Raw genomic sequence first — 21017 nt, 5'->3', positions numbered from 1 at the left:
TCATTTGCCATTTAGTACACCAGTTTTAAATGTGGTTTAGGTCACTTTGGGGAACGAGGTGATCATCCATAGAATTAATTGAACGGCATATGATGCAGTCATCAGCAAAAAAGTCGTAATGAGTAAGATATATCAGAGGGCAAGTTGTTAATGTATATTAAAAACAATAAAGGGCCAAGAACACTGCCTTGAGGTACGCCAGATGAATCGTCACAGATTGAAGAAATGAAATTGTTAACCATAGGGAACTGCTGGTGGAAAGAAAGAAAATTGCGAAGCCATGAGAGGGTTAGAGAATCAAGTCATAGAGCAGATAATATTGAGAACAAGCAGGAATCTGCAACGCGGTCGAAAGCTTTAACGAAATCTAAAAAGATACAGTCAGTTTGTAGGTTAGTGTCCGTGTTGAAATGCAAGTCAGTCGTAAATTCTAGTAGTTGCGCATTGCAGGAAAAACCTTTGCAGAAGCCATGCTGTTTAGGAAAAAGGAAAGAATTATGTTACAGGTGACTTTATATGTGACAAGCAATAATGTGCTCGAGTAATTTGCAGCAAATGCATGTTAGCGAAATGGCGCGGTAATTTTCCAGTGAATTTCTGTTTCCGTTTTTAAACATGGGGGTAATCTTTGCGATTTTCCAGTCTGTAGGGAGCAAACCAGCTGTTAAGGATTGCTGAAAGATGAGTCATAAAATTTGACTAGAGGTCGCTTAAGTGCTTTTCAAAATTTTAGAGTTAATGTTATCAACACCAGCGCTTGTTGATACCTTCAGGTTTGCTATAAGATGAGCGATTCCTTCAGCGGAGATGGTAATAGAAGCCATGTACTGATATTCATGATCAGGAACAATGGGTATGTTGGAATGATCTTTCCTTGTGAATATGGATGCAAAATATCTATTAAACATATGGGGACATTCACTGTCAGAAAGTGGTGTGTGATCATCACTACACAATGGAAAATGGTTGGTAGTATTGTCAGGAGATATAACATGCCAAAACTTTTTGGGATTAAATTTAAGGGGAGCCGCTAAGTCGTGCGAAAAGTACTTATTTTCGGAAGCGCAAAGGGCAGTACAATAAGATTTGAGGCATTCACTGTATTTAATCCAGGCTGCTGGTGTGGACGCCAGCTTAGCCTTTCTTTACAAACGCTTTTTTTTGTTGCGATGGCGATGGAGAGGTCTGGTGAACCATGGGTTAGTCTTTTGTCGTTTGTCGTTAGAAATAGATACCAAAGGAACATATTTGTAAACTATATTATTTATCATATTCTTAAGAAACACCCAGTTCTGTCCGAAAATGACGGCAAGAATGTTTAAGCATAGAATTTGTTTATTGCAATATTCATAGCCGTATAATTGGCTTTATTGTAATCGTGAATTTTCCTGGATGGAATACCTTGGTGTGGAAGTGGCACATTAAGTTGTAAATGAATAAGCCTATGGTCACTAAAGCCATCAAGGAATAGAACTTCATCAGTCGTTTCAGGCGCACTGGAGAAGGCAAGATCTAGAACGTTTGGACCGCGAGTTGGTTCATTAATCACTTGGAAGAAGTCAAACTCGAAAGTCAACTCAATAAGCTCAGCTGAAGCGCGAAATGATGATGAGAAATTCAACCACTCTATCTGCAGGAAATTAAAATCACCAACCAGGTAAATGATTTCAGATAGACATTTTTGGATGGCAGAAGTAATACTGCTATGAAGTTTAGAAATGAAGAAATGATCCGATTCAGATAGACGATAACAGACACCAACCAGTACTTTCATCGATAATGTTGCACAAGCAGCCCAGATTATTTCAAGCGATGAGTCTGTATGGACGTGAAATGGATGTAATGCTTTTTTGATGGCGATTAGAACACCGCCACCTCTTTTAAAGGAATGATCACACCGGTATGTGCTATATTTATCTTTACGTGGAAATATTTAATCATCTGCTGCATCTGGGTGTAGCCAAGTTTCTGTTAGTGCAACGATATCACTGTTGGTATCATCTAAGAAAAAATACACATCATCACACTTAGGGAGCAGGCTTTAGATGTTAGTAAACAATGATGATAAATGTGGGGTAGTGCCAGATGACCTGGAAATTGCCTGTGTGTTTTTGATCTTTTTTTAGCTATCTTGTGGATATGACACCAGTTTCCATTGTACTGTCATAAACGTAGGTTTTCTTTTCAATATAAAGTTTATCAATGACCAGTTTACTTATCTTATCCTGGAGCTTGGCGAACTTCAACAATTTTTAAGGCGAAAGCCTTTAATGGCTCATACTCGCGCCGTCCGACCGTCCGTCCGTGCCATGGAACGGTGCCAGCTGTGGCCTCTCCCCCTCACACTCTCTCGCCAATCACGTGATGGCACAGCGGCGCATAGCAACAGTTGCGCCGCCACAGCTGTGGCCTCTCCCCCTTACATTCTCTCAGCAATCACGTGATGGCACAGCGGCGCGTGCGGCAATGCTCCTTCGTCAGACATCTCGTTGCAGCAGTCGAGTTAGTCGGGTGGCCCCCAAGCGGCCCGATGATGATTCCACGACAAGCGGTTCGGAGAAGCGCCCCAAGAATGTGGATTCCCCCGATACCACACGCCAGAAGAAGAATGAGCGAATGCGCATGCGGCGGGCTAACATGTCACCGGGCACCAAGGCCAGGGAAGCACAATGGAAGCAGTTACAGCGAAGGCCTTTAATGGCTCATACTCGCGGCGTCCGTCCCTCTGTGCCCTGGAATGTTGTCAGAGATTTCAACCAAGACGCTAGGAACAGACGTGCATTTGTCAGTGGTCTACAAAGTTCACTAGCATTGCAGTTGGTCACACCGACGACAACTGCCACCACGCAGCATGGAAGCTGTCTCGATCTCGTCTTCCAGACATATCCAACCACCAAAGATCTCGAGCGTATACATATCAGTACATTTCAGTGATCACAAGGCAGCTATCATAGACGTCGAACCAGCCAAGCATAAGGAATTCATGGGGCATTAAAGCAAAGACACAAAGAATTCATGAATAAACAGTCCATCGTTTACTTCAAACCACACTTTGTCAATCTTTGTCAAAAAATTGAAAGACACTTTGTAAATTCCAAAGTGTGTTCGGCGAAAGCCTGTGCCCATTCCACTGGGAGTGTCATGCACAAAAAAAAAAGAGACATGGCATAGTCAGTCGAATGGGCACAGGCTTTCGCCGAACACACTTTGGAATTTACAAAGAGTCCTTAAATTTTTGTCTTGCTTGCCCGGTTGGCAAAGAAAAACCTTTTTGAATGGAAGACTTTGAGCCTTTCAGCTTATGCGCTGAAGAAAGAATTAGCTGCTTATCTTTAAAAAATGTTAGTTTAGTGATGATAGGCTTGTGCATGTCGACGGCGAACTTTCCCAGTCCATGTACACGTTCAAACTCAGAGCCTGTGAATGTAATTCCTAACTTTTCAGAGCAGAAGGAAATTATTTTTTGCTCCAAATCATCCCAGTTCTCATTCTCATCGTCCACATAACCAAAGAGCAAGTTTGACCGACGAAGCCTGTTCTCAGCATCATTACACCTCTAACATCGGCCAGTTTTTTAGTGATGTCACACAAACTGGGGTCAAGAGCACTGACATCGGGTTGGCCAAACAATTCTATCTTGTCCTCCAGAGCTGTAACTCTGTTGGAAAGCTGCTTTATGGATTTGTCTGCAGCATCTTGTTTTTCTTTAACGCTCTTCAGCTCACTCAGTATTACTGCTTGACCAGACTCAAGCCTGCGCACTGCTTCTAACACCGAGGAAAGTAATTCCTCTTGAGTTGTCTGCTCACTAGGAGGACCGGGGTTTAACTCAACATCCCCGGCAAGTAGAATTGGCAAGGACAGGGCAGAAGCACAACATTGCGACACTGGCAACAGAAAGCGCTTCACTTTGGCACAGAACACAAGCTTGCTGTAGGTAGCTAGCCAGCAAACGACGCAACAGAGGAAAACACCCGCACATTCAGGATGGGTAAGCGATGCACGCCTGTTGCGGCGTTGTGCTCAAATCTACTGGCCACTCCGTCACTGTTATATCCCGGCCGGATGTCACGTGGATCGTTGTCGACAAAGTGCATTGCCAGATGGAAGGGTCGGTGATAGCCAGAATCAGCGAAGGCCACGGCGAGCCAGGAATAGGCGGCAGCGATACTTCATATCCAGACTTGCTGTAGGTAGCTGGCCAGTAAACGATACCACAAAGGAAAACGTCCCACACAATCAGGACGGGTAAGCGATGCGTGCCTGTTGCGGCGTTGTGCCCAAATCCACTGGCTGCTCTGTCGCTGTTACGTCCCGGTTATGTAAACATTCCCACAGAATATTCTGCTGGACAAGTGAGAGAATTACACATGTAGCCAAGTTTTAAAAAACTAAGCCTAAACATGAGAAAGGCGCAATTGATAAGACAAGCATTGAACTCACAAGTGTGTCATCATATCTGAAAAACACCTTCCTGAATGGCTCTTGTCATATGTGATTAAGTTTTTTTCAGCTATCCTCTAGTAGTGATGATGGTGTGGGGTTTGTTTTTGTACTGGGGGTATTCCTGCACGCCCTTCATGTTCTGTACCAGTTCTTTTTGCACCCATATTTCAGAGTGCAAACTAGCGTGCGCATATGCAAGGCTCCTCGAGTTGAGTGCTCTTCACCGCAATCTCTCTCAGTGTTGCCGCCAACATTGGTGACTGTTGTAACCTTTGTTGGTCAGAGCCGTTTGCACCATGCAGGTGCTGGCAGATGGCACCGTGCTGGACACCATGCAGACATTACGCAAGGACAACACAGGCCTGGACCTGAAGCAGCTGTTTATTGGCTCTGAGGGCATCCTGGGCATAATTACACGCATTGCCATCCAGTGCGTGCCTCGCCCGTCCTCTGTGTGCGTTGCTTTCCTCGGTGAGTCCCGACTCTCGAGATATTGTGTTCACTAGGTCAACCTCGATCTGATGTTTCTATTGAGTGTGGATTGTCCAAACATTATGTAGGTTTTCTTTCTTGCATGCCAAGGGTTGGTAGAGGTCAGATTGGCTGGAACTCCGAGCTACACCGGGGCGCATAGAATGTGGTACTCTCAAACTACAGAGTCTGCAGCCGCAATACACGGTCTGCTCACGGGCTTGGAGTGGGAGGTACAGATTGGACTCCCATTGGCAACACTTTTGGTGTTAGCACAACAGCGCCTGATGCTGAGGGAAACAACAGGGAGGAGAACTGTGCCCAGCTGGGCACCAGAACAGGATGGGCACTGGGCACGGCAACATGTCTTTGGAGCTGTGCTTGTGTCACGATGAATTGTCAACTCGCTCAAACACTGACGAAGTTCAGCAGAACTGATAGTTGCGCGAGTTGGTACGAATTCATAGTAAAATATTTTTTCGTGCACAATTGACAAGGACACAGTGAAGAAGGACACACGAGCGCTTACTCACAACTATTTTATTTTCGGAAAGATATAGAACATATATACCCCAGCTATCGGCGCTGAGCATGTGCAACAAGAGTGGTCAGTAAAACAGAAACATTAAAAACAGATTAAGAAGGTTCAACCAGTATTTAAAAAAGCGAATTCATTTTCAGTGATTACAACCGATGGTTGGCTTATGCATTACAACCGATGTAATGCATTTCACACTAATGCAATTCGCTTTCATACCACGCACCATAACTGACTGGAAAGCTCTGCCTCCACTTGTTGCTACCTTCACTGATCTCGATAGGTTTTGCAATCTGTTGTCTGCCTTAACTACTGCTTAACATGATGCATGTATTATTATCTCATGTTTGAACTGTTTCTTTTTACTTCGTATTTCTTAAATGTAGATTATGTTGTTTCAGTTCATTTTGTGCTGTTTGGAAGACGTACTCTATAATTGGTATAATTTTTGACTACCGACTTGTTCATGTTCTTGCTTGTTTTCTTTTTCTTTGTGCTTGTCAGAATGAACAGTGTTTGATACTTATATTCAAATGTGACATGATGTGTGCTTAACTTTTTTTTACAATGAGTTTTGTGGTGTACAATTGTATTCTTTATCAATTGCTCTATACGACACCCTCAGCTATGAGGGCCTTTAGGGGTATTTTGTATAAGTAATGAAACAATGTATGGTGCTGGTTATTTATTTATCTATCTATCTATCTATCTATATATATATATATCTGCATTGCCCATGCGAGCATTACAGCAGGGGTAATTACATTGTAATGTAATAAACATGGGCGCGATCGGAGATATTTTGTTCGATACGCGTTCTGTTCAGTTGCTGCAACGTCACAAAGTTGCAGTATGCAAAATTTGTGACAGCGGGGCGGAGAGAGCAGCCAATCAGGAAGCGGTGACCTCCCCAGAAGTTTACTTCCGTCGTTTGTCGTCTGCTTGCAAACAGCATACTACAAAACCAAATGTTTCTCGTCTTCCACATGTATTAAATCTTTATCTAAAAAAATGTATTTTTTCTTCTCAAGCCCAAACAGGTTTTCAAATAGTAGTACGTGTGACTACTGCAATTTATAACTATTAGGTTCTTTGCGTCGTCCCTAGGTGGTGTCGCGCACGGCGAGAAGAAAAAAGAAAAAGAAAATGATGGGAAGTGTGGCGCACTTTTCAAGAGGCAGCAACAACGTTCCAGTGGCTCGCTGGCACCGATGATGTTGTCGATTTCTCTGTACAACCAACGAATTATATGTTTCGAGAAACAAGAACAACCCCGGAATTCACTTTCTGCCATTTCTTCAAACGCATTTCGCACCGCCACCCGCTCTCCTCCTTCCTCTAGAAACGCCAGCGCAACAACCTAAGTTCCCAACGGAAGCGCCATTTTCTCGAATTAAACTATGGATTGGATTCAAACGTGCCATTCCGCAGCCGAAAAGGCCGCCTGTTGGATCCAATCCGATCCACCAGACGTGCCATGCGAAGCCGTATGATCGCTCCAAACTTCCCAGCTCCCGTTGGGTTCGGCACCTAGCAGACGAAATGCTCGGTGGGAGGATGATTGACAGAAGCGTGTCGTCATTTTGACGTCACCAAAAACGTGGACGCGCCCCGCGGCTGGCGACGTCGGTGCGGAGTAGGCCAATCGCGCGCGCCAGTAACTGAACGAACGCACCGAACAACCATCTCCGATCGCACCTCATGTGATCAAATACATCAAGTGCAATAAAATGCATCATTGTTTTCAATATTAACAATGTCAAACGAAAGAGCATTCTTCTCTTATAGATTGAACAAAAAAAGAATACTTAAAGACGTGACCCCTGAAGGGGAACTCACGGACTTTCAGTGCATGGTCACGTCTCATCAACGTATAAGTAGGCAATTTAATATATCTTTCTTTCTCAATCCCTACTTTTGAATAATAAACAGCATGAAAAAATTTCAGCCTGGGATTTTTTGTTGGTCTTTTAATGCCATGATAATTTAATTCCACTTTCTGTCATATTTAATTTTCTGTTATAGTTATTAAGAACAAACCTAGCTGCCCTATTCTGCACTCTTTCAAGCTGTTCCATAAAATCAGCTATGTACAGATCCCAACAGATGCAACCGTAATCAGGTAAACTATGAACATAAGCGAAATACAATTTTCCTTTTAATTTATCCGGTAATTGACTGAAATTACGGTGCAGAAATCCCAATGAACCTATTGCCGCATTCTAAATATCTGTAATGTGCCTTTTCCATCTTAAGTCAGACACAATTAAAATTCATAAATATTTGTATTCGTAAAACTTTTAATGCCATATTACTCAAGGTATAAGTACATGACTAAAATGCGGGCTTCCTTGAAAAGGTGACGTGAACACTTTTTTGAACATTTAGTGGCATTTACCACGTATTGCATCATGTTCCTATAATGTCTAAATTAGTCAGACAAAATTAAAATTCGTAAATATTTGTATTCGTAAACCTTTTTAATGCCATATTACTCAAGGTATAAGTACATGACTAAAATGCGGGCTTCCTTGAAAAGGTGACGTGAACACTTTTTTGAACATTTAGTGGCATTTACCACGTATTGCATCATGTTCCTATAATGTCTAAATCAGTCAGACACAATTAAAATTCGTAAATATTTGTATTCGTAAACCTTTTTAATGCCATATTACTCAAGGTATAAGTACATGACTAAAATGCGGGCTTCCTTGAAAAGGTGACGTGAACACTTTTTTGAACATTTAGTGGCATTTACCACGTATTGCATCATGTTCCTATAATGTCTAAATTAGTCAGACAAAATTAAAATTCGTAAATATTTGTATTCGTAAACCTTTTTAATGCCATATTACTCAAGGTATAAGTACATGACTAAAATGCGGGCTTCCTTGAAAAGGTGACGTGAACACTTTTTTGAACATTTAGTGGCATTTACCACGTATTGCATCATGTTCCTATAATGTCTAAATCAGTCAGACACACTTAAAATTCGTAAATATTTGTATTCGTAAACCTTTTTAATGCCATATTACTCAAGGTATAAGTACATGACTAAAATGCGGGCTTCCTTGAAAAGGTGACGTGAACACTTTTTTGAACATTTAGTGGCATTTACCACGCATTGCATCATGTTCCTATAATGTCTAAATCAGTCTGTAATGATGAAATGTCACTTGCATTATCTCTCGACTCCATAACTGACACAGTCATGCGCAAACATTCTAATTTTTTTATTTATTTATTTATTTATTTATTTATTTATTTATTTATTAATACTGTGGTCTTGAACACAAGACCATTGCAGGTGGGTAGACATATTTGTACAGCAACATATTGAGACAGAAATGAAATGCATTCAGGCAAAGGCTTCAACAGCACCTGTACATTCCAGTAGTACAGGATTTACAAGCACCGAGTATGGCTTAACGCGCACACAAACAAAAAATCAATAATTACTGAATATGCACCTCAAACAATAACAATGAATTTTCCATTACTATACTGTGGGCAAGGTTGTTCCAGTCGTTTATGGTTCTAGAAAAACAGGAATGTTTGTAAGAGTTAGTTCTTGCTAATAATGGTTTTACTGACAGAGAATGTCACATACATGTGGCGTAACCACAGGAATAACTAATTATTTGTGAGGTGTCAATATTGTAGTGCCCATTAACTAATTGGAAAAACAATTTAAAGCGACAAATACGATTCAAATTAGTTAATGACGCTAAACCGCTTCTTTTCAGATGGTCCATAATGGATGCACATCCGTAGGCATGATAGATAAATCTCACTGCTTTTTTTTAACCTTTTCCAATTTGTAAATGTTAGTATTAGTGAAGGGGTCCCAGATTACAACAGCATATTCTAAGACTGGTCGTACAGTACCTTTATAAGCAAGCAAGCAAGTTTCAGGGGTAGCATACTCTAATGCCCGCCTTAAAAAGAACAGTTTACGAAGAGCATTAGCAGTGACAATATCAATATGTTTACTCCAAGAAAGGTTATTAGAAATCCAGAGGCTCAGATACTTGTAGCATGTGACTTTGGAAAGTATGTGATCAGTAATACTATACTGGTAACAGAGAAGGTTCCTTTTAAGTGTTATTTTCATATGTACTGTTTTATCAAGTTTTGTTACCATTTGCCGCATGTCATGCCAACTTTTTACCTTTTGAAGGTCGTTGTTAAGCCTAATTTAATTCTCAATATAATTGTTTTTCATGAAGGACACAGTCATCAGCATATAACTTAACACAGACAGAAAGATCACGGCCAATATAATTTATAAAAATATGAAATAAAAGTGGTTCAAGAACAGATCCCTGGGGGACTCCGGACTTGACCGGGAAGTTGTGGGCGTGAGCATAAAAAAAAAAAACTCACGCCGGTTTGACAAGTAAACTTTGATCCAGGCTATTAGTTTGTCATTTGTTATTATAAAGTGTAATTTATGAATGAGCTTTCTGTGCGAAGCCATGTCGAAAGCCTTGCGAAAGTCTAAAAATATTGCATCAATTCGTTTGCCTTCGTTAACTGCTTGTGAAAAATCATGAATAGACTCTACCAGCTGTGTACATGTTGAGTATCCCCTTCTGAAGACATGTTGACCTTTTGATATTACGTGATGTTCTTCTAAAAAGTCAGTTAAATGTTTATGAATAATATGCTCAGGTAGCTTGCATGCAGTAGAAGTAAGTGACATTGGCCGATAATTTTGTATACATTTTTTGGCACCACATTTATGTAGAGGTTTAATTCTTGCGACTCTACAGTAATCTGGTAAAGTACCTTCCTGACGCTACCTTTTGAACATCACACATAAATATTTGGAGCACCATTAAGCATACTGTTTTAAAAAGGCATTTGGAACGTCATCTGGACCGGGTGTTTTCTTCACATCAAGTTTTAACGATAGGTTAAACACTCCATTTTCAGATATGATAACATCAGGGATAGGAGATAAAAACACCAAGTGGTGGGAGATGACCATTGTCAGCAGTGAAAGCAGTTTTGAAAAGGCTATTAAAGGCTACGCACGCTGCATTATCATCCCGTACAAAAGTGCCATTTATATTAGAAACATGTCATTTGAGCTAAAACTTGGAGTAATCACCCTCCAAAATTTCTCAGGCAAAGTTTTAATAAATAATGGGAGTTGAGCACTAAAATAGCTTTGTTTATCAAGTGTGACCTGATTTTTAAATTTTTGTGACACCTCTTCAAGAACTGTGGCTGTGCAAATGACAGCTGACTTTGCCCGTTTCTTCAGGCATTTTAACGTACGCTGTAAATGCAACATTTCTCTGCTAATCCAAGGATTGCGGTTACAGCATTTCTTGGTTATCCCTGGAATGAAACACTCAACACATTCATGAATAATGTTCTTGAAAGACAAGCCACAAATCTTTTATACTGCATGGGTTGTCTTTAAGACCGTCATGATGGAAGGCAAGCATGTCAATAATCGAGTCATTAGAAAGGCACGCAAAAGAAGTCATTACCACGTCTATCCATCGGTGATGCACTTCTGGACGATGATTTTTATATAGGTAAAACACTTAAAGCATACTTCTGTTCTGTGTTGATGCAGGATAATGGTAACACTCCAAACACCTCGCTTTTCCAAGAAATACTGCCTATAGATGATGTATCTGTTAGTGAGGATGGTGTCCTGGCAATGCTTCTGAATTTAAACATCAAGAAATCACCTGGTATTGATGAGATACTGAACGCGTTTCTGCTACGATATGCTGAATGGCGCGCGAAGTATCTAACCTTATTATTTCGCAAATCATTGACTCGTGCGGAAGGTCCGGACAATTGGAAATTAGCTAAAATTACTCCCATACCTAAATCAGACGACCATTCATCACCTTCTTCATATAGGCCTATATCGATCCTATGTACTTCAGTGAAACTGCTTGAACGTATTATATTTCAGTATATATCCTCCTTTATTGAGAACAATAATCTTCTTGACCACCGGCAACATGGAGTGCGCAGAGGAGTAACCCAACGCTACAGTAACCCAACTAATAGCAACAACTGACATTGCTATAGCGTTACACAGGCGTAAACAGATGGACATAATATTTTTTGGATTTCGAGAAAGCCTTCGATAGGGTATCTCATTCTAAGTTAGTACTAAAATTGAAGCCCATTCTTAAATATGACTGCCTTCTGGCATGGATTGCTGCATACCTCACGTCTAGGTGCTAGTGTGTAGTCATTGATGGTATATCTTCCCCTTCAGCTTCTGTGGCGTCTGGTGTTCGCCAGGGCTCCATTCTCGACCCTCTTCTCTTTCTTTTGTTCCTTAATGACATTGTCCAGGACGTAGGTGTCCAAATCCGCCTGTTCGCGGATGACTGCGTCATATACCAGGAAATCTTTAGCCCTAATGATGAGGTCTCACTGAACAAAGCATTAAGCACAATTGCCAACTGGCGTAGCACATGGCAGTTGATCATAAATAGTTGAAAAATGGTAGCAACGACCATAACCCATAAAAATCAACCACTTGAATTCACCTATTACTTCAATAATGAACCTTTAAGCATAGTGCATAGCTACAAGTATTTAGGAGTGATAATAACCACTGATTTGCACTGGAATAAACATGTGATGTTCATTTTAAAAAAACTTTCAGAAAATTGGGATACCTTCGGCACATGCTGGGTCACTCAACAACAGAAATAAAGCTTTTGGCATACAAGACGTTCATTAGGCCCATACTGGAGTACGCTGCAGCGGCCTGGGATCCCTGGACAGAAGCTAACTAACTAAAACTAGAAAGCATCCAAAGAAAATCTATTAGATTCATCTTCAACTGTTGTAGCTGGAAAGTATCCCCATCTAACCTCCTACAAAAAGCAGAACTAGAAAAAACTTGAAATGACGCGTTATCACGACAGGTTAAAACTTTTTATTCACTATATGAGAACATGTTAAGAATTGATCTATCTGCATTAATAGCACCTGCCATAAGCCACCTTACTCGGTCTGTTCACCCAAAAAAGGTATCTGAGTTTAAATGCAGGACTAACATGTTCATGTACTCTTTCTTTCCTCGGACAATTGCAGACCGGAAAGCCTTATATGCAGATATGGTTGAACGGCCAAATATTGATTCATTCCTACAAGTGATCAGAAGTTTAGCGCTATAGGCACCTTCACATTTGAAGTGTGTGTGCACATTATCGTTTTGTGTATTGGAATCAATGTTGGTACCTTCGCTTGTACGCATTGGCGCGTGTCATTTGATGTTTTCTTTTGTTATGTGATTTTGTTTTGCTTTAGTGTACTGAACTTCCACTCAGTTGCATTCCTATTCCCACTGCTGCCTAAGGCCTCAAAAAATGAACGGCAGTATGTAACAAATAAAAATAAATAAATAAATTATCTGCCCGTTGGAAATTTAGAAAGGTTTTAATATCAGGCAGGTGGTTTAAGAAAAGATCGTTCAGTGTCAATGTCAAAACAATGTCACTGTCAAAACTTAGAAAAAGAGAGATCTAATATAGACGCTGAATTGTGCTGGATTCTTGTAGGCTCATTTACAACATGCATAAGATCTAAATTAAATACGTGGGCCAGCATTTTATTCTCAATCAAATTAAATGATTGGGTTGAAAAAATTGGACCAATCAATGTTTGGGAAATTGAAATCACTGGCCATAATTATTCTGTCTTCTGCTTTTACATAAGACTGAAAATATTCTTTTAAGTGGTGCAAGATAGCGACAGAAGAGCTCGGAGGCCTATACACAGCTCCGAGAATATACTTAATATTATTTGAATAAATTTTACAAAATATGCCCTCGACTCCAGTAATGTCAGGTAACCTCATGAGTTGCAACAATGGTTTCTATAATACAGCCTCTCCTCCGCCTCTTCTGTCACGATCTTTCCTGAATACCTTGTAAATATTCGGGACAAATTTGCTGTCGTATACACCTTCGCTTAACCCCGTCTCAGTCAGCACCACAGTGTCAGGGTCATGAGCAAGTAAGAGACCTTCCAAGTGAATGACTGTTCACAACACTACGGCAGTTAACATTTAAAACTCACAAATATCCTGCTTTTTGTTTTGTTATGCCAATTAGCTTTAGAAATCCTATACTGCTTGTCTTACACTTTGTTTCGGGCGAATAATGTCTTATCTACATTCAATTTATCAAAGACTAACTTTACCTTGGCACCTTTTGTCCTTTCTTGTGCAGAACTTTTTCATAGTTTTTTTCCTTGTTTGATAAACGCCAAGAGAGAAGTCCTCGGAAACTGATATTTTAGAGCCCTTGAGCTGCAGGGGGGGGGGGGGACTGGCCTTCAGCATCAATATTTTTTTCGTAATAATCCAGAAACCTCACAATTACGGGACGATAACCGCCTTTTTTCTTTCCATTTTTTCCTTCCCAACCTGTGACACCATTCTATTCCAGAAACAGTTACATGGAGCTTTTTTGAGAAACACAGACTCCCTTACCTTCGTGGCAAGACTATCAGAAGTTTCATTGTTTTGTTTTTCAATGCCATAAATAATCAAGTTAATTCTTCGACCCCTATTTTCTCATCCATCTACTGTGTTTAATAAGCTTGAAACGTTTTTGTTCCAGTTCAGCCACAGTGGTTTTTAAGGACACTCACGTCTTCCTTCAATGCGCCAAGAGAGGTCACCTTAGCTTCTAAGCCACTCAATCATTCATGTAAACTTGCTGCATCCTCCTCAGGCTTTCCTTGTTTAGTCAAGACAGCATTGATTGAAGCAGTAATAATAGCCTGCCCCGTTAGTTTTTTCCAACATTTCCTCTGTTGGCCCAGGATTTGACTCGATGTCACCACAAATTAGAAGGCTTATTTTGAAGGGAACAATAGATAGAACACACTTTAGGCCAAGTGGGCTCGGCAGCAGCAATAAAAAGCGGTCGTCATTATTATAGCACTTCATTCAGAAAGGATCACTAACCTGCACAATAAAGCAGGTTGGATCGAGCATCCTGTCTGATGCGCTGCTGCCAAGCCGACTGGTTGAAACAGTCAGGGGGCCTCTTCTTATGGCCACCGGAATGACCATGTGATGTGACGTCACCGAAGCAGTGGCCAAACCTGAAGGTGGACACGAAGCAATGAGGAAAGGCTCGGCAATCTCGACGAGGGGGCAGAAGTCTGCTCGTGCTGATGACTTGATTTCCGGGTGATAGGCAACTGTAGAAATTAGTTGCCCTTCAGTGCAACCCAGTGGTGGCTGGACTTGAAGAAAGACAGCCAGGGCCTGCACAATAAAGCAGAATGGCTTGAGCATCCTGTCTGATGCGCTGCTGCCAAACCCAAGCCCACCTAAGCTAAGTTTCAATATCATTAATAAAGAGTAAAAATAAAAGTGGACTGAAAACTGATCCCTAAGGAACACCTGAGTTTACTGGAACATATACAGAAGAAAAACCATTGAGCACCACAGACTGCTGCCTTGCACGATGATATTCGACAATCCAAACTATGACACTGTTTTTGAATTTGTAGGCCCTAAGTTTTGAGATTAGATCATGTGCAACCACATTGAAGGCTTTTTTTTGAAGACTAGAAATATGCAATCTATTATTTTGGTTTTGTCTATTGCCGTGGCCAGATCATGAAAGAATTCTACTAACTGTGTTGAACACAAAAAACCTTGTCGAAAACCATGCTGACTAAAGCTTAGAATATTGTGTTTAACTAAATGCAACATGATTGTAATACAAATTATGTGTTCCATTACCTTGCATGTGATACTTGTTAAGGACACTGGTCTGTATTTCTCAACAGCACTTCTCGATCTGCCTTTGTGAATGGGTACAACCCGTGCCAGCTTCCAATCATGTGCTAAACAAGACTCAGATGAACACTTTGTAAATAACTGAGAAAAGTAAAAGCACAATATTCCAGAACAGTTTTTAAGAATTGCTGCTGGAATATTATCAGGGCCACAAGCAGTCATTGGCTTCATCTCGTGCAGGAATAACGCAAACCTTCTACACCAAATATGATCTGAGGCATTTGATTAATTTCCATTTGGAAGATGACATTAACAGTGCGAGAACACTTTGGTCTAAACACTGACAAGAAAAAATAGCTAAAAAGTTTCACTTTGTCTTCATCATCATCAATTATGGTGTCCGAGCTCTTCAAGGGGGGATTAATTGCTTTCTTTACCATTACACCTAACAAATCTTGAGAACTCTTTGGAATTATTGAGAAACTTTACACCAAGGTTTTCAAAATAAGTATGCTTGGCCTTCTCTGCAAAACCCTGAAAGTTTTTTTCCAGGCATTTCAGCTCTAAGAATCCTGGGACTTTGCTCTCACAAACTTGAAATACTCTCTTAAATTTTCGTATTGGTGTGTGCAGCTGATGATTAAACCAAGGCTTATCCTTTGACTGTTTAGATGAGATAACATAAGTAGGAACAAAGGTATCGTGCAATTCAAAAAGCTTGTCTTAAACAGCATCCATAACTGTTCAATATTCAATTCTTCAACTAATGCTTCAAAGGTAGGAAAATATGACTCAAATGCCGATATAATAGCATTAAAATCAGCCCTCTTATACATGTAAATCTTTCTGGGTTTCTTTTTCAGCGTGGACACATATTGAACGTTTATATTGGCAGTAAAAACACGATGGTCACTTAAGCCAGGCATTAGGAACATTACATAAGAGCAAATCAAGGCATCATGACCTGTGCCGTTGTTCCGTGATGCATCACGAATATTGAAACCTGCAGGACACACGCGGCCAGTGACCACTGCACGATCCGTCTACATCCGGAAGATTGAAATCATGATGTCGTTTTCAAACTATCTACGAACGCAGACGGATGAACAGACTGGTCATATGATGATCCATTAGGATGGTAACATGATTCAGTAACTACCTTTTTTCATTAGATAGCCTCACTTTGCAAGAAACGGACTCTCAGCTGTAGAACATTCCAGCAGCACCCACGATAAGCTTGAGCAAACAAGAATAAATACCCTTCCCCCTCTTGCTCCTCGATCACATCTGAAACAATGATAGCCATCTGGGAAAACTTCAGAAAGAGTCCGGCCATGACTCGGTGCCAATAACTATTGTCAGCTCAACTGATCTAACAAGGATATGGAAAGAATCAACTTTATTTCTTATGCTGCTACAGTTTATCACCAAAACACTGAGCATTTCCTTTATCTCAGTAACTAGTGATGGTCATATCTGCTTCACTTTGTTGGCCATGCTATCAATCTGATAGCATTCGTTGTCCATATACAAAGTATCAAACTTTAGTACTGTTTTATACCTTCTTGCCGATTCTGTTTCGCAAAATTCAATAAATGGCTTCTTTTATCCCTCACCACGCGTGAAAGATCTTCGGAAATGCTATAGTTCGTGCCCTTTAACTTGCGTACATTATTTAACAATTGTTGGCGTTCTTTGAAAGAAGAAAACTTCACGATAAGTGGGCATGCTTCATCTGCTCGATAGGTTCCTATCCTGTGAGCGTGCTCGATTCCAACAGCATTAAGTTCCAATTTAGTGCAACACATGTTTGAGAAAAGTTCACTTGATTTATTTGTATTTTCACCAGTATCACTATCTTCAAAACCTTAAAAAAGTAGATTATCCCGCATTTGACGATTCTCAATATCGTCAATTTTTGAACCAAAAGCCGACATAGTTGCCTGATTCTGACGCTGCTGTGCTTCAACGTTAGCCAGTGAAAAACGAATATCATCCACTCCTGTGATTGTTTCATCTAATGACACAATACGAGCCTTCAGTTCTTCTATTTCAGCAGAGAACTTGTTCTCCATTGCTGACAGCTTTTTCAATATTGTGTTTTGGCCTTCAAGTATTCGTTCAAACTGTGCAGTATAGGGCCCTGGCTTTGGCTCTATATCACCTCCACACAGCAGCAAAATCAGTAAATAGAAAGCGGAATGTCTCCAAACAAGAAACTCATGTCTTACGTGTATCCTGTGCGACTTCAAAGAAACACACTGCGTTGAACACAAGAAAAACAGAGTATGAGGTGGAACCGGCAAATCAATGCAAACATTCATCGAAGAATAGTGCTTGTGACTAACCTGCGAAAGCAGTAAACAATATATAAGAGTTTATGCCATGTCGCCTGTTCTACGCGCAATCGTCGTAGTGCTGCTTCAGGCTTTTGTAGCTGAAGGATACCACCAGCGTTTCCCGAGGTGCACAGTTGCCATTTGTGAAGTGGGAAGAAGTCCGATTCAGCGAACACTGGGCACATCTGCTGTTCCCAGTGCCACAAAGAAAGCAATTTATTGCAGTTCACTTGCAGTCGGGCTTCGCCGCCTACATACGCTGATGCCGAAACGCAGCGTCACACAAAAACGTCCATGAGGCCAATCTGCAAAAGCAGTTAGCAATATATAAGGGTTGATGCCATCTTACCGGTTCCACGCCCTGTCGTCGTAGTGCCGCTTCGAGGCTTTTGTAGCTGTAGGATACCGCCAGCGTTTCCCATGGCGCACAGTTGCCATTCGTGAAGTGGGAAGAAGTCCGATTCAGCGAACACCGGGCACATCTGCTGTTCCCAGTGCCACGTAAAAAGCAATCCATTGCAGTTCACTTGCAGTCGGGCTTCACCGCCTATATAAGCTGATGCCGAAATGCAGCATCACCCAAAAATGTCCATGAGGCCAATCTGCAAACGCAGTAAGCAATATATAAGGGTTGATGCCATCTCGCCAGCTCCACACGCCATCGTCGTAGTGCCGCTTCGAGGCTTTTGTAGCTGAAGGATACCACCAGCATTTCCCAGGGCGCACAGTTGCCATTCGTGAAGTGGGAAGAAGTCCGATTCAGCAAACACCGGGCACATCAGTTGTTCCCAGTGCCACGTAAAAATCAATCCATTGCAGTTCACTTGCAGTTGGGCTTCACCGCCTACATACGCTTATGCCGAAACGCAGCATCACACAAAAATGTCCATGAGGCCAATCTGCGAAAGCAGTAAGTAATATATAAGGGTTGATGCCATGTCGCCAATTCCACATTGGTCGTAATTTTTGCCTTGTGGTTTTTGAAACATGATAAGGGAAAATGGGAATGATGCACACAATGTTGAAGCTAACACTTGTTTTTTGAGACAGACATTGGTGCAATTATAGAGACACATGATCAAAAATAGAATAGACCAGTTAAAAAAAGAACGTCCTAGATGCATATACAAAACTTGTACTGTGTTTAGTTCCATCACTGTTTGCAAGATGGCTGTAAGCGATGGTCATATATGAGGGCAGTATTCTTCCAGGTAGACATTTATGTCTTGTTGCAGTGAAAGCTAGCATCACTGTTAGATACCCACAAATGTGACTTTGTTTTTCTTTCAATATCTTCATGACAGAAGCATACTTTTGACTGAATGTAGACAAAAGAAGCAGGCAAAGCACCAAAATGTCTGAATTAGGTTCTATAACCAAGCTAGTTGTTATGGTGACAACATTAACAGGCACAGCACAAAAATGAGGACATACAGAGCACTACCAAAATGTCCATTCACTGCCATGTATGTAACTCATGTAACCCATGTGACTCATGCAAAACATGAGTTTAAATGAGCCAGCATTGAGTTTCAATGTTTATGTATAGGGGGCAGTGCTGCGTGTCTGGGGGAAGTATAGAAGTTAACCAAGGATCGGTTGGCTTTGGGAGTTCGCAGTAAAAACCACAAAATAGGCAGTGCAGGGTGACACGGGTTGGGCCTCTTTTGAAGTCAGAAAAGTGCAGAGCTAAATTAGTTTTAAAGAAAGACTTAGGATCATGTATAAAAATAAATAGGCGGCTTAATTGCACAAGTATCTGTACCTGAAAAGCGCGAACACAGAATGGAGGAAGAGGTCATGAAAGTTGGCAACCAAGGGCAGAGTGATTGAAAGTGTAGATAGACAACCAGGAGTCATCAGAAGGAAAGTGAGAGAAACAGAGACAGTGAATTGGATACAAAGAATGGAAAAAAAAATACCAGAGATTTACAAGAATGGGAAGAAAGAAATTCGACAGGAAAATTTGTACGATAACACAAAGAGTAGTGCCTTGCTATCTGGGGCTTGAGCTGGTTTCCTTAGAACACAAATACTGGAGCAAATATTGGCACCTAGATGAGGCATGCGTACACTGCAGCAAAAATCCGGAGACCACTCAGCACATCCTAATGGAATGCAATGGGATTCATCCAGTGAGACCCGTAAGTAACTTACACCTTCCAGAGGCACTTGTATTTAAAGTGGACAGAAGCATCAACCAGTCAGCAGTCAAGATAAGCAAGAGACGTTTAGAGTATTGGTGATATAACTGGATCCGTTGCAGCTAGGTAGCGATACAAGGTAGATATTAGGGGTGTGCAAATATTCAAAACTTTCAAATAACAAATCGAATAGTGTCCTAATCGATTTGGTCTTTGAATCAAATATTCACTATTTGTAAATGCAAATATTTTTATAGTACTTTTTGGATATTTCGAAGCATCAACTGTGCCCACTTAAACATAATGTTGGAACAAAGGTATGGTAAATTTTCACCCTGCGGGCATTGTATATACACAAAACATGAGGACTTGTGTAGTAGAGCAGGGTGGGTATTCTAGTGAGCATGTCTTTTTCATCTGCTGCTGAAGTGCTGATTGGCTGGGGGTGCCTATCTCCTGACATGTAACCCAGCCTAGCCAATCGGAACTTTATCAGCAGACGAAATGAATATCCCTTCAACTACCCATCACTTAGATAACCATACTTTACAGGCAGTATATACAGTATATATATATACAGCGATCATTCACACTCTTAAGAGTCCTCTGTGTGCAAAGAAACTACGCATTTGCTCCTGATGCTCCGTTTGTGCTTTTAATAAACAACACTTCATAATATACAATGCAATCAGAGAAACTTACCAACTTTAAGAATACTAGGTTGGGAGCATCGTATTGTAGCAACTTGATAACGACTGGTCATTATTTTAAAACTACTTGAAATCTCTTCTATATATATATATATATATATATATATATATATATATAGTATATATATTTTAACCGAGAGGAAAGGTGCAGACTGCCAGAACCGCACCCCAAACTCACCAGGCAACAACAAACGATCCTGCGTTGAGCGCAGGCAGGATCGCTTGCGCATCCTGTACTGATGAACCGCATGTACCCTGCAGAACATGATATGCTCTGTCCTTTTTGCAGAAGAGAAAAGGGCGCCCTGCCGCACGTCTTGGCAAAGTGCACAGAACTCGAGACCCCCCCTACTCCCCTTCCCACCAACACCCCCAATCCCCAACCCCTTGAGCAATGAGAGACCTTGTTGTCCAGCCCCGCCCTACCGATTCAGCTCTCACTGACGGACAGGGGCCAGGAGCTGCTGGGAACATATGGGTCCCGTAACTAGGGAACCACTTCGTCTGGTGCCTGCGTGCACCACCGATTTATTTCAGGCCCAGTAAATGTTGCTTCATCATCTTCTATATTTGATTCGATTTCATTCGATTTGCTTCTGGTACTATTCGATTCAT

At 41.1% G+C, this 21017-nt stretch overlaps 1 protein-coding gene across 2 annotated transcripts in view; it reads left to right on the top strand.

Moving 5' to 3' along the window:
* Positions 1-21017, top strand: part of D2hgdh (D-2-hydroxyglutaric acid dehydrogenase) — a 106633-nt gene that overhangs the window by 59747 nt on the left and 25869 nt on the right. For both annotated transcript variants that reach the window (XM_075686838.1, XM_075686837.1), the window contains exon 5: positions 4749-4917. In XM_075686838.1, coding sequence (XP_075542953.1) covers positions 4749-4917 — 169 coding nt within the window. The remainder of the gene's footprint in view (positions 1-4748; positions 4918-21017) is intronic.

Source organism: Dermacentor variabilis, chromosome 3 (genome assembly GCF_050947875.1).
Source record: "Dermacentor variabilis isolate Ectoservices chromosome 3, ASM5094787v1, whole genome shotgun sequence".
Taxonomy (NCBI): Eukaryota; Metazoa; Arthropoda; class Arachnida; order Ixodida; family Ixodidae; genus Dermacentor; species Dermacentor variabilis.
Note: the sequence above shows the minus strand (reverse complement) of the source record. Positions and strands in the feature narration are given on the sequence as shown.